The 13,949-nt window shown below is 33.8% G+C and overlaps 1 protein-coding gene and 1 long non-coding RNA gene across 7 annotated transcripts in view; one reads left to right on the top strand and one right to left on the bottom strand.

The window, feature by feature from the left end:
* Positions 1-13,949, top strand: part of LOC138707888 (mitochondrial tRNA-specific 2-thiouridylase 1) — an 88,377-nt gene that overhangs the window by 48,156 nt on the left and 26,272 nt on the right. For 5 of the 6 annotated variants that reach the window (XM_069837926.1, XM_069837925.1, XM_069837923.1 and 2 more), the window contains one exon: positions 9,397-9,540. In XM_069837926.1, coding sequence (XP_069694027.1) covers positions 9,397-9,540 — 144 coding nt within the window. Of the gene's footprint in view, positions 1-3,212; positions 8,189-9,396; positions 9,541-13,949 lie in introns of those variants that run through there. The other variant, XM_069837927.1, reaches the window with a different exon arrangement.
* LOC138707889 (uncharacterized) lies at positions 389-3,191 on the bottom strand. Its single transcript, XR_011334416.1, has 3 exons — positions 2,069-3,191; positions 948-1,104; positions 389-840 (listed from the first exon to the last, which is right to left on the bottom strand). It is a non-coding gene; the product is annotated as an uncharacterized lncRNA (long non-coding RNA).

The following is a 13,949-nucleotide window of genomic DNA, read 5'->3' as shown; positions in this document are numbered from 1 at the left end:
ATACCTGGGCATATAATTACGTCACATGAATTCACAGCATTTAAATAAAGAAAATAAAACATAACATAACATGACATGAGATCCTCTTTGGTGAAAGGCTTTCCCACGTTTTTATTTAGTCACCAATTTTTATATTTTTGTACCCTGATTTAAAAAATTACTCTTGCCAAATTTATGTAAAATATAAATCAATATAACTTACTGAGTATAAATCCACCTTTCGTTCCGGCATCTAATCTTCCACCCTCATTTGTTGGTCTATGAATAACACCATTCATGTCACTGGAAACTTCACCTGGTTTATTTCATGAATAAGTGGGTGATCCTACTTAAAAAAACAGAGAGAGAAAAGCAATTCACATTGACACTCTAAGAGACACGAAAATTTTAAAGACAGGAAAACCGTTCAAGAATTTTATAACTAACCTCTAGTTATAATATGAAACTATTAATTGCAAAACATGTTGTTCCCACCTGAATTCATTACTAGTAGCCTATATTAATTGCAATTTCATATTCCACATAAGTGTTAACCTATTTGTTAGTAAAAAATTCAATCACTCAATGTCTCACAATACATTGAAATTTACCATTCATAAAAATCCAAGTCTCATCCAAGAATACTACGGGTTTAGGGTTCTCACGCTCCACATTTCTTATATATTCTCTTAAAAACGAATAACATCACTTTCTCATACATGTGTATAAGGATCCCCTTTGCTCCATAGAAATTTCATCTCTTTCAAAATTTTTTTCACCGATGATAAGGATACTCTAAATAAATATGTTTCATAATCATCATTCGTATGTTCCAGAACTTTTGCTGCTGTTAGTACTTCCCTTGTAACAGTAAATGAAAATTATGCCATATTTTTATACATAGGCCTATGACTAATATCAGAATTACATTGCATAAATCAACACAATAATTCCTGTAACTTCCCTACCTTTATGTAACTTGTCATAAATAAATCTCGCAATTGCATCTTTCGTAAAATCATCAGCATCAGTCACTGGATGTTTACGTAGTCTATGTTTTCCTCGTGTCACGAGTGGGGTCCCCTTGTGTGAATTTATCACTTTCGTGGCTGTAGTAAAGCCAAGCTGTAATAACAAACAATAACATAACACTTCTAAAAATTGTTATATCATAAAATTCATGCATGATACCAACATTTACAGCTATATGAATAGAAAATGATCAACATGTTAGGTTCGGTCTACAATAGGTTTAAGTAGGCTAATATTTAGGTAATTCTCCAGAAAAGCTACACCAAAGAAGGCATAATTTTATTTTGTTTAATTGATTTCAGTGATATTTACATAGTGATGAACACGTGGTTTTAGTGCACAGCCACAAATACTTTCAGCACAAAAATCCTTTAACACTTACCTGTATATTCTAATGCATTGTTGTAGTCCCTCCCTCAAACTTGTTACTAATTACCAATATAACATGCGAGAGGTCCAGGACGAAGAGAAATGGTTAGTTTCCCAGTAGTGCGTCCTCGTCCTCTCGAGTGTTATATCTTAACAAGTACTTTGGGTGGGGTAGCTTTTCTGAAGAAACACCATATTTAATATTACTTAGACCAGTCATGAATAAATTATTCAGCCAGAGTCAATGTTCCTATGCTTTATAGAGTATGTTATATAGTTATTATATAAAACTGAATTATTTTTAAGCACCATAACAGGCCAACATTCATGTAATATTTGCTGCAATATCAAGTTAATAATTACAATATGACTTGTATTTTCTTTGGCCGATGTGGCATGTAAATTGTGATCTGAACGGTTAATTTAATACCAAAAGAGAAAACTGGAAATTTACTTTCGTGCTGTTTGATTATTTGTTCGTCTAATTTGTAAATGTATTTAAGCTATCACCTACTGCAGTATTACAGTATCTTAAATGTATTTAGTTTGGCAATATGAAAATCACTGACTTGATTAAACATGTAGGCCTAACCTAAAAATTTGTTTTGTTTGACCACAATCATGAAATTATTAGTGCAAACTCCTAAAACTGAATACCACTTTGAAATGTATGCTTAAGAATACTTACTCCTAATAATTTTCCTATTCTGGTTGTAATTGCTGTCTCCGTTAGCATAATTCCTTCTTCATTATCTTCTTTCTTCAACTCATTATACACGTGAACTACAGATTTCTGAAGCGTACTCTGAATGCCACACATTTTCTTCCTTGGAGGAGTCACTGCAACACTATTTCATTTTTTTGACATAGTAATAAAAATCTAAACACGAAAGAAATTCATTAAAATTTGAAATAATATTTCTATCCATTACCCACGTGCATTATCACGCCCAAATATATTATATTTATTCGTACTTATCTGACTATTCTTGAATTATAACCACAACGCAACACATATAATAACTATTATGTATTAATATTAATACTAATATTAATTAATTATTAATAAGTTCGAATTTCACTATCTTCCAGTAACCGGCTGAGAAATCTAGTACAATTTTAATTTCATGGAACTCCAGTACCGGCAAATATTGTCGATATTTGCCTCAGCTGCCAACATGCCAGTTACAAAATCACTACCATTTATAGTATTTGTCAGTATCGAAATTCGAAACGAAGTTGGCAAAAGAAAATTCAACCTTCAAACTAGAAAATCACCATAATCCACTAGCATTTGTAGTAATGGGGGAAAAATGGTTAGGTTTCACCCTTAGGGTATCAAGTTATCTGGTCTTCCCTATAATTACAGTGCTTGTCACTTGTCGTGACAAATTTACCAGTACAGATTTATGCAACGAAAATGACTGTTCTTTTACTTATTTACTAACTTTTCACTAGTAAAATAGTAATTTTAGCTTTATGCAATAGGTCCATGGAAGTTTGGAGGCTACATATTGAAACTTTCCTGAAGTACATCATTCTGTGAATGCCTTTACTGACTCGGTTATTTGATTTCTAATGCTTCCAAATATGGTTATCTATGTAGAACAACCATGGATTCTGCTAGTTTAACAGTGTAAAATTTAATTTCTGAAGTGGAGACCAGTAAAGGTGTGACAGAGGATGGTGACTAGCAAAGTTAATTTTGATGTGAGCGAGGAATGGTCAGTAAATTCTCCCTGGAACCATTTCAATCATTTCGGGTACCATTACATGTTGCAAATCTATGTTCGATTGAAGTCTTGCTAACACAATACATAACCTACTTCCAGATTTGGACCAATAAACCTTGAATCCATACGAGAGCATGGTAACAACTCAACCACCAAGGATGATGTACAGTAGAATACTGCAAGACAATCGATTTGCTTGCTCATCTTGCATCAAGTCTCCCAACCTCGAACCTAATAAGGTCAAGCATACTGCACTCATAATGAACATGTTTAAATCTAGTTGGCTCATCTTACCACCATGCTCAAGGCTATCTCAATACAGTCTCTTACACTGTCATTTTAAAACATTAATTGGCATGACAACAAACAGAATATTCTTTTAGTCAGTTTTGAATGATTATGTAACTTTATAAATTAATTATATAAGAAACAAATGTACAATGTAGTATGTACTAATATTATAAAGGAACCTTAATATACACCATGTCCGGCCTATAGGTTTAACACTTTTGAGGGAGTATATATTTCAAAGTAAGCCAGACTTAATTAAAAAACTGATATTGTCTAATAGAGAAAGTCATGCCATTTATGATACATTTCAAATAATTTCAACATGTGCACCCACAGTGGCCCAGCAGATGTCTACCTCCATCCAGCTATTCAATAACCTTTGCAGTGTGACATTGGTGATGGCTTGATAAATCTTTCGTTGCAAGTGATCTAAGTTCCCCACAGGAGTGCTGTACACTTGGTCCTTCAAAAAAACACCATAGGCAAAAGTCCGTAGGATCATATCTGGGGAGCGTGGAGGTCAAGCCCCTCTTCCAATCCATCGACTGGGGAACTCATCCAAAAATTCTCGCAGCTCGACTACAAGGTGGGGCGAGGCCCCATATTGCTGGAAAATGTTCCCAAGAGGTATTTGAGGCACAGCGTGATTTTCCAACATATCCAAATAATTTGTTCCTGTCACTGTTTTCTCAGTGAAGTAAAACAAACCTGTTATCCTGTTTTTCTATTTTTCACTAGTGCACACCACACATTTAATTTTGGTGAGTCTCTTTCGACCTCACGAGGATTTTCACTACCCCAGATACGACAATTATGTCTGTTAATTTTCCCACACACGTTGAAAGTTGGTTCATCAGAGAAGCACACTTTATCCAGGAAAGCACCATCCTCTTCAATTTTATTCAAAATATCTGCAGCAAATGTTTGTCGTTTATGTTTGTCATCAGTAGAGATTCGCTGATGTAACTGAATCTTGTAGGCCAGTAGACATAATCTTTTGTGGACTACATCATGAACTGTGAACCGTGAAATGCCGAGCTCTACACTGGTGCATTGAATTGATTTCTTCAGACTTCTTACGAAGGCCATACAAATCCTTTCCACATTTTCTGCAGATACATTCCGTTTGCTATTCTTCCCACGAGTAGACAAAAGACTATAGTTTCTCGTAACTGTCTGCCCCATTTCACATTGCTCACATAGGAGGGAACATCGTCGTGACACCTGAGGTTAAATTCACGGGGAAAATTTTGTTGTACACGCTTCACAGATTTCGTTTCAGCCAGTCCAAGAACACAGAAAACTTTTTGTTGTGTCTACATCGCCAACTTTGCACATTCTAATCATGTGATCATTGTTGCAAGCATGAATTTCATAAATTGGAACATACTTACTAATCATATATAAAATAATTTTTTATCGGAATCTGATACAAAATGAAAGTTACAAAAGTTTGTAATGTTAAACCAATAAGCTGGATATGTATATGGGTGCCATGGCACAGGCTCTTACTCCGAGGTGACAGGTCGAGCATCATCTGGTAAAATGTTGCGTACAACGGTGGAAGCAGAAATGGATTATGAAACTTGTCTTACAGTAGATGCTAAAAGTGTCGTCCTTCCACTCGTACAAGCTTGATTTATCACTAATAAGTTGTCACACTTCTTTTTTAATGCTCAGTATTAGCCCCATGTTCCTCTAATATTTGCTGATTTGTGCGAAACACTTTGTATTTCAAACTACTCCATAAATAAAAATCACAAATAGTTAAATTATTGTGAGAATGCGACAGCCATAAACCAACACCAATTGCTGTATTATCAAACACCTCACTTATTTTATGTAATGATTCTTGAGCTAATGTGCAGTCACAGAACCATGTTAAAAACAAACATACAATTGTTTCTCTTCTGTTAACTGATGAAGAATTGGCCTTAAGATTATTGTTTGATACCGATCCGCATTTATTGTCCTACTGGACCTATTATTTTCCTTGTTCTTATTGTCCACACCTTTGGAGTAATGGTTAGCGCGTCTGGCTGCGAAACCAGATGGCCCAGGTTCGATTCCCGGTTGGGACAAGTTACCTGGTTGAGGTTTTCTCCGAGGTTTTCCCTCAACCCAATATGAGCAAATGCTGGGTAACTTTCGGTGCTGGACCCTGGACTTATTTCACCAGCATTATCACCTTCATCTCATTCAGATGCTAAATAACCTAAGATGTTGATAAAGCATCGTAAAATAACCTACTGAGATAAAAAAAAATTGCAATTATTGTACACCATACAGCAATTTTCTGGTAATAATGAGGACAGGGAAGTTTCGTGTAGAATCACAAGTTTTTTGAAAGACAATACTGACAATTCTGTGAGTTCACACGTCCATTTAAAAGAAACCAAGATTTGTCTGAGAAGTAAAGGAGCTGTGAATTAATTTTACCACTTTGAACTGAATTTAGAAATCGATTGCAATATTCACTTTGAACCAGATCACCTTCCTGGAAAGCATGAATATGTGTGTACTTATATGGTTTGTATTGTATTGTATTGTATTTATTAACATTCCATGGTATTCGTACATTGCTTCACAGCTAGAATATGGAACAAGTCAAATAAAAAAATATATATATTAATAGTCCTATAAAGTCTTAATTTATAGTCACAGCCTAGTTGAAATATATACAGAAGAGGTTTATAATATAATCTACTACAGCAGTCATCAGCACACTGCATCCTCAGGCTAGCGTCTCTTACCTGTTGATATGACATGGATATGACTGTGAAATCCTGGCCACCAAGTCACTCAATTGATTGCGCTCCTTGTATAATGGCAGTTGACTTAATATATGTATGTCAACATATATGTCGAACTTGAAGTCAGACCACAAAGGGAAAAACACTAGAGGAGAGGGATTCGATCCGGTGCTGTGGATTGAATTTCGGTGTACCTCAGTGGTTAGAGCACTTGGTACATAGAACCAAGGACCCAGGTTCGATTCTCGGTGCCGGAGCAAATTTTTCTCCTCTAATAACATGTCCTTCATAGTTTATTTAAGTTACAGAGATATTCATTTTATTTCCACGTTCAGTTCAGAACACTACAATGAAATAATGTGCTCTAGTGGTAAATCACAACACCATTCGATTATTCATTCAGAAATGCGAACAATGAGCAATATTGTGATAAAAATTCGAATGCAACAAACTAATTTTTTCCGGTAAGTGAGCACCTACCTTTATAGTGTAATTCTTTAGCTTTTTGGATCACTTTGTGTAATTTTTTTGAATAATTTTTATAGCGTTATTTTAAGTTTGTATTATTATTTCTGCTCTGTATATATGTAATGATCTCTTGGTTTTGTATGAGATTTTAATACTTTGTGTAATCCATCTATTGTTGCATATTTTTTCATTTTTATACTTTACAGGAAAACTGGATTCAAAAATATTTAGAAATGTTTCATGGAACTAGTTGAATTTACTATTCATATCACTTTCACTACATATTGATTCTCATGTTTCATTTTTTAAATTTATATCAAAATTATTTAATTATTCCCTGTTTACATTTCTGAATCTCACTTTAGTTGATTTTTTTGATGATATGTTAATATTTGTATTTAGGAGTTGAGCATCATGATCCGAAATACCATTAATTTGGGGTTGTTTGCGATATACGGAAAATTTACTTTGTAAATTAAATTGAAAGGTGCTAGCATTGAATTTAGTTGATCTTTTCTATTGCTTTCTGTTAGGCAATTGACGTTGATATCTCCGCAAGTAATGCATTCATGTTTCAGTTTATATAAGTATTCCAGTGTCTTTTCCAATAAATGAATAAAATTTTCGTAGTCTCCAGGTGATGCTCTGTATAGACATATCATAATGAAATTATGTTTTATTTTCTAATTCAACAGCACAAATTTCTAAATCCTGTCTTTGCAAAAATGTGAAAGATCAATATTTTTTAGATTAAAATCAGATCTGAGAAATATACTCATGTCTCAATCCTCAAGAGTTTGTCTGCAGTAACTAGCACCTAATTTATATCCTTCCAGTGAGAGAGACAATATTTTCTGTTATTTCATCTTATGGTGTTCGATAATACATAGCACATTCGGATTTAAATGTTCGGAATCTAAGGATGCAAGGAGTTCATCAGTCTTATTTGTTATATTTATATTCTGATGAAATAAACTGAATGTTGTTTGCATTACGATTTGTTGATTTTGTTCATTATTAATTTTATTATTATTATTATTATTGTTATTATTGTGACTTTTTTATTTATCCTAGAAAAGGACGAGCTCTATGATGGATTACAACAGGAATTTTATTGTTACACTTGCCATGATAAAACTGAAGACTGTCAGCAATGAGACGCTTGTTAACAAATCCTTGCCTCGAGAATTCAAATCCAGTCCATGATTAGTGTATTCCTCTCTTACAATGGATGATGTGTCTATAATATCAATGTGGGCCATGTCCCTCTCCAACTCAGCCAAGTCAGTCCGTAGATTTACACTCTTAACCCTCCTATTCATTCATGGCTTGTAATGGCTCTGGAAAAGGTTGACAAAACCCACATTAGTACAGCCACTCCTCTGTGCAATGTTGTGTATATCTCCCCTCCATCAGTTGAATAATTAAGGTTCCTAATCTAGGCTGTTTCCTGCACCCCACACTATAATTACATGATCTTCTTTTTAAGATCTTTAGCAAGCATAGATAAATTCCCTACAACATTGGACAGGGAAGCTTTTGGTTTGAAAAATTTAGTCACTTTTTTTTTTTTTTTTTTTTTTGTGATGAATGCTCTAGGCTGGCTTCAATAACATCCAGTTTTTCCTCTGTTAAAACTGTTCATGTTCAGGAATGCTTTTTGCCCAGTACAACCTATGGTTTCAAATTTCATCACCAATCTTTTATGGCACTTCTTGAAGTAGGTACTGCATTGGGATAAGTTTCAATAAACTTTCTTCGAGCTGAGCAAGAATAATTGAGGTGGTTAGAAGTAAAGAGGTGTAAGTGACATTTCTAAAAAAAATATTTAAATGCTTCCAGGGTAAACTAAAGCATTTAAAATTCAGTGGTAAAGGGATATATCTTTTAACTACATTGCACATTGACACTTAAAATTAAAATTTCACGGAATTTACGAATGCTTAGTAACTTTTAATTACATTTTATAGAAAATAACGTGAGTGCACTTACACCCCTTTGCTTCTGACCACCTCAATTGTTTTCAAAGTAACTTTTACAAATACAAACTCGTTCTACCACAGTGAGATATCGCACCATTTTCAACACACATCTTACCACCAGAACTACTCTGTTCCGACTATTGCATGCATGTCATTGTGTACCATTGTTTCCTTGGACTATCCTAAGATTACGGATTTCAATGTCAAGAGGAGTAGTGTAGGGAATAATGCATAACGTGACAACTGGCCAGTGCATTGTCATTTTCCGAGGATGCATCTCCTATATGTGCAGCAGCTAAATATTTTAACGACTCTAGTAATATATTCAACTCAGTTCTGCAACTAAACTATCTGTGTTTACATTTTAAACCATTGCCCATATCAAAGAACAAGATAGTCGAATACTTTTGAAAGTAGTCACTTTATGGAAGCCTTAAATAATAGTCTTTGTCCCATACTTCACTTTTCATTTCTACTTCCGCATTTAATTTGTACTCCTTGTTAAGAAATTTCAACTTTACTGCGTCTTTCTCTTCATGTTCCATATTACAGTATTTTTACAGTGTATCACTAGTACTGAATATGAGATACTCTAACTGACCGAATATTATTCCCCCTGTGACATCAAGCCAAGCAAATAGTTATCATTCCCATGTGCTACCTAGCACCTTATCTGCTAACCATTGTCATGCTTCAGCGTTATGTTCCAATGGAGAATAATTATGTAGAACATTGATTCAAAACCAGAATAGAAATTCAGATGTTACATACACTTTTCTTCTGTTTCAGTATGCAGTGTTCTATAAAGGTAGAGAATGCCTTGGAAGTGCAAGAATCACTGATCTGGGATCATCTCTACAAAGCTTGGGATGTGATGAACAGAAAATTCTTGTAAATAATGCACATAAGGATATCCCTAATACACAGCACATGGTTAGCCATGAATTGAGTTGATGGAATGTTTTCAGAGTTCTGATTTTTTTTAACTTGGTTATTTAATGGCACTGTATCAACTATGAGGTTATTTAGCATCGATGGAATTGGTGATAGTGATATGATACTTGTCGAGATGAGGCCGAGGACTCGCCATAGGTTACCTGACATTTGCCTTACAGTTGGGGAAAACCTCGGAAAAACCCAACCAGGTAATCAGCCCAAGTGGGAATTGAACCCGCGCCCGAGCGCAACTTCGGATCGGCAGGCAAGCACCTTAACCGACCAAGCTATGCCAGTGGTAGTCAGTGTTCTGATTCTAGATCAATTGTTACACTAAGTTTTCACTTGTATACATTTTTCTTTATATACAGTAGAGATTGGTTAATTCGACAATGGATAACTTAATTTTAACTCTGCCAGGTTAAATAAACCATTATTATTAGTATTATTATTATTATTATTATTATTATTAGTATTATTATTATTATTATTATTTTATTCCTCTTGAAAGTTCTGTTTAAACTGATGTAAAAATTAATATTTAATTCGAATTGTGGAAGCTTAGATGCCAGAATTGAAAATAGTGTATTATTACATTAGACTGATCCCATATGTGGTACCTAAGAGGTTACGTCCATTTTTGGCTTTTCCCATTCAAAATTTTCCAAAACTCCTTCAGTGGAGCAGTGAAACCCGGAGTGAGACAAGTGGCCAACAAGCTTGGAGCTCACGTATTCAGTTTCTCTCAGTCCTGAACTCCCTTTGCAGGACGCCTTTTTGCGTATCTTTTAAATTTCTCCTCCCATTTCCTGCCTCTTTCAATTCAATTCAATTAGACTGATACTTTATACCAAACTTTATTATATATGAAAAGTGCTGTGTTCCACAGCCTCTGCAAGTCATTGAAAATTATTAATTATGAGAACTTAAAAAATATTAGGTAAAAAAAGTTGTTGTCTCATGACTGTTTCTCAATTCTGATGCAGCTTGTGACTGTTGTTAATTGTTTAACCCTCCTGCTACCAAGAGGGGTAATAGGTTTACCCCACTGATGATTTTTCAAAATGAATTTCATTTTCTCCATATTTCTTTTTGAAATTCCATGTATTTGTCCGTTATATGTCTACTAACAATTTGAATTAAGAATAACATAAATAATTAATCTACTTTACAATGTAATTCACATTATTCTTTTGGGGTGATCTTGTTATCCCGCTTGGTAGAGTGTGTCATGAAAATTCTTCAGTGCTTCATTTTTAAGTTTGCGTCCAAATTATTTTATTTTGTGTTATTTATAGCAATTCTTATATTCTTATTTTTATTATTATGAACTTTTGTTCCCAACTTTTTTATTTATGTGTGTTACGTTTTTTCTGAAAGTGATTTTGTTAGATTTAATTATTATTGGAGCCTTTTATTGTGATTCTAATTGTAGTGTAGGTGGTGTTCGAAGATCTGAATTTCAACAAAGAACTAAAATTTGATTTATTAGTTTTATATTTTTATTTATTTTTTAAACTTCATTTTTTTTATTTTATTTTATTATAAACAAATGTTTTTGAGATGCTCATGGTTGTATATATGACATTCTAATATTTAAATTTCAAAAATTAACTGAAATGATTTTCGATTTATGTTATAGTCATTGCTCGTAAATGTGTTTTCCACCATGTCAAAACTATACAGCATTGAGGAATTTGTCTTGAAATGGAAGAGAGGCAAATGTAAATTTACTATATATGTTACCTCATAGTAACATATCTGAGATGAATTCATTTTCGTATATGTTTTCAGCAAAATGGAAGAGGACTTTTGAATCATCCTGTATTTAAAAAAATTGGCTGATTATTCTTTGTTTTTTTTTTTTTTTTTCACTTTTTTTGTAAGTGTATAGTCAATAACACAAAACAGTTGTTTATATTTCAAGAACTTAACTAAGATCGATATATAATTTTGATGGGGGTAATTGTATTACCCCTCTTGGTAGCAGTAAGTTGTGAAAAGCCTTGGTAGCAGGAGGGTTAAAACAAACAATTTTGGGTGATAGGAGGAATTTTGGTAAGTAGAATATATAATGTAATACCATAGGATACAAAAATATGAAATGTTTTCAAGAATAATATTAGCAGCTCGACCACACAGAGCGCTTCGCTGTATTTGCTACATCTGGTGGCAACACTGAAAGCTGTTCTTTTTACGAAACTCTTCAGTCTGCCAGTTGCAGATTGCAGACTAGAACAATATTTCCCGCTCAGTTAAACACGTATAATGCCATAGCTCCTATGATAATCAATCAGTCACACTTTAATTTTTATGATTGATAGATCATTGGCTAAGGAAAGCATAGAAAAAAAATTCGAAGTCACAATCTTTTTTTCGAAAAATGAGAAAAAAAGTACTAACTTCGAAGTGATCTGTTCAAAATAGACATTTACAACTTTAAAATTTGGTCAGCAGCAAACATTTTCATTTTTCACTTTAATTTGGGTTCAAAGTGAGAGAAATGTTGGGAATGAATGGAAATTGCTATTAAAAGTTGTCTCCGCTAAAAGTCTGTACTAGTTTTCAAGTTACAGCGAGTTAAATGAGTGTTTTTGCTTGGTGGAGGACTCATGACACATCTTTTGTCTGTTGAAAGAGGAAGAATGGTACGGTCTTATAGATATCTTCACGCCAATTTTAAATTTGTTTACAAAATGTTCATTGCCCAAGGCTTCTGAATTATGAGTTTTGAAATTGAATTAACATATTTATACTACGTAAATAGGTCATAAAAATTACAGCATAATTAATTGACTGTCATAGGAACTATGATATGATAAATGTTTAACAGAGCAAGAAATATTGTTTCCATCTGCTAGTTGCAACCAGTGAAGAAAGAACCATAATGGCGGATAATTATACCTAGTCTTTAGAGAACCCTGCTCGAGTCTAGTCCATGATGCTGGCAGATAGTGTGTCCTAGGAAAGTAGTTATGATTTGGGCGATAATTTGTTGTTATTTGTTAATACTTGGAGAATATATCATCATCCATTGGAATGCTGTATTGAGCTTTCCAATAGTCCCAGCTACCATTGTTTTGTAGAATTTTAGTATGTACAGCAAACACACTTCCAGACTAGCATTAATGAAGATGAACATATTCAAGCCAACAATTTTGTATCACTGAATGCTGTTGCTACAGTATTGCAACTAATTCAAATGAGAGAAGTTCTACATGCTGGAAATTTCTTCATAGAATACATATTTTGATGCAGGCCTAGGGTGACCAGACGTCCTTTTATGTTCGGACTTGTCCTCCTTTTTAGGCTTTTGTCTGAGGTCCGGGCAGATTTAAAAAAAAATCAAGAAATGTCCTTTTCGTAACTTGTATGTCTGATATTTTTAAATTATTTGATTTGATGCCTTTTTCGAGTAATTTTCTTGTAGGTGGCAGCAGCATCGACAGAATATACTCTTTGCCAACGATCATAACTCTCTTTGCATAGAAAGTAATATGAAATTCGCATTTTGTGCGGTCTTTTTATGTATTTTGATAATAATTATAGTTCCCTTGGCTTTCATATGTAGTTAACTGTAAAATCAATTTATATTAAATTTTATCATAAGTATACTGTAATAAAATAGGTATTGACATAATTTTAAGTATAATATAAACCTAAGCCTAAATCTAAATAGGGTAGATATTTTCTATATTCTTTAATAATATATAATTCCCTTGACTTTCATATGTAGCTAACTGTAAAAGCATTATTATTAAGTTCATCATAATTATTTTTGTAATATTAACATAGTTTTAAGTATGCCACCGGTGGTGTGGCTCAGTCGGTTAAGGCGCTTGCCTGCCGGTCTGAAGTTGCGCTCGAGCGCGAGTTCGATCCCTGCTTGGGCTGATTACGTGGTTGGGTTTTTTTCTGATGTTTTTCCCAACCATACGGTGAATACCAGGTAATCTATGGCGAATCCTCGGCCTCATCTCGCCAAATATCATCTCGCTATCACCAATCCCATCTACGCTAAATAACCTCGTAGTTGATACAGCGTCGTTAAATAACCAACTAAAAAAATAGTTTTAAGTATGATATAAGCCTAAATCTGTACTGCAAATATTTTGTAAGGAAGTAGATATTGACGTAATTTATAGTATAATATAGGCCTAAGTCTAAGTACATATTTTCTGACCTCTTTTTTCGAACAATGCCCTCCTTTTTGAAGCTTCGTGTCCTCTTTTCTATCAACGTGAATCTGGTCACCTTATGCAGGTCGAATTAATTGGCAACAGAGAATATTGAATTGTATCGTTTATTGAAAAGAAGGAACTTGGAAGGTACTGATATGTGCAAGTAGTTGTTTTTTTAATCTAAACTTAAGCCAAGATTGAGAACAACTTAAGTCCTAGTACGGT

This window comes from Periplaneta americana, chromosome 10, assembly GCF_040183065.1.
Source record: "Periplaneta americana isolate PAMFEO1 chromosome 10, P.americana_PAMFEO1_priV1, whole genome shotgun sequence".
NCBI classification, from domain to species: Eukaryota; Metazoa; Arthropoda; class Insecta; order Blattodea; family Blattidae; genus Periplaneta; species Periplaneta americana.
This window is presented reverse-complemented; position numbering and strand designations above follow the sequence as displayed.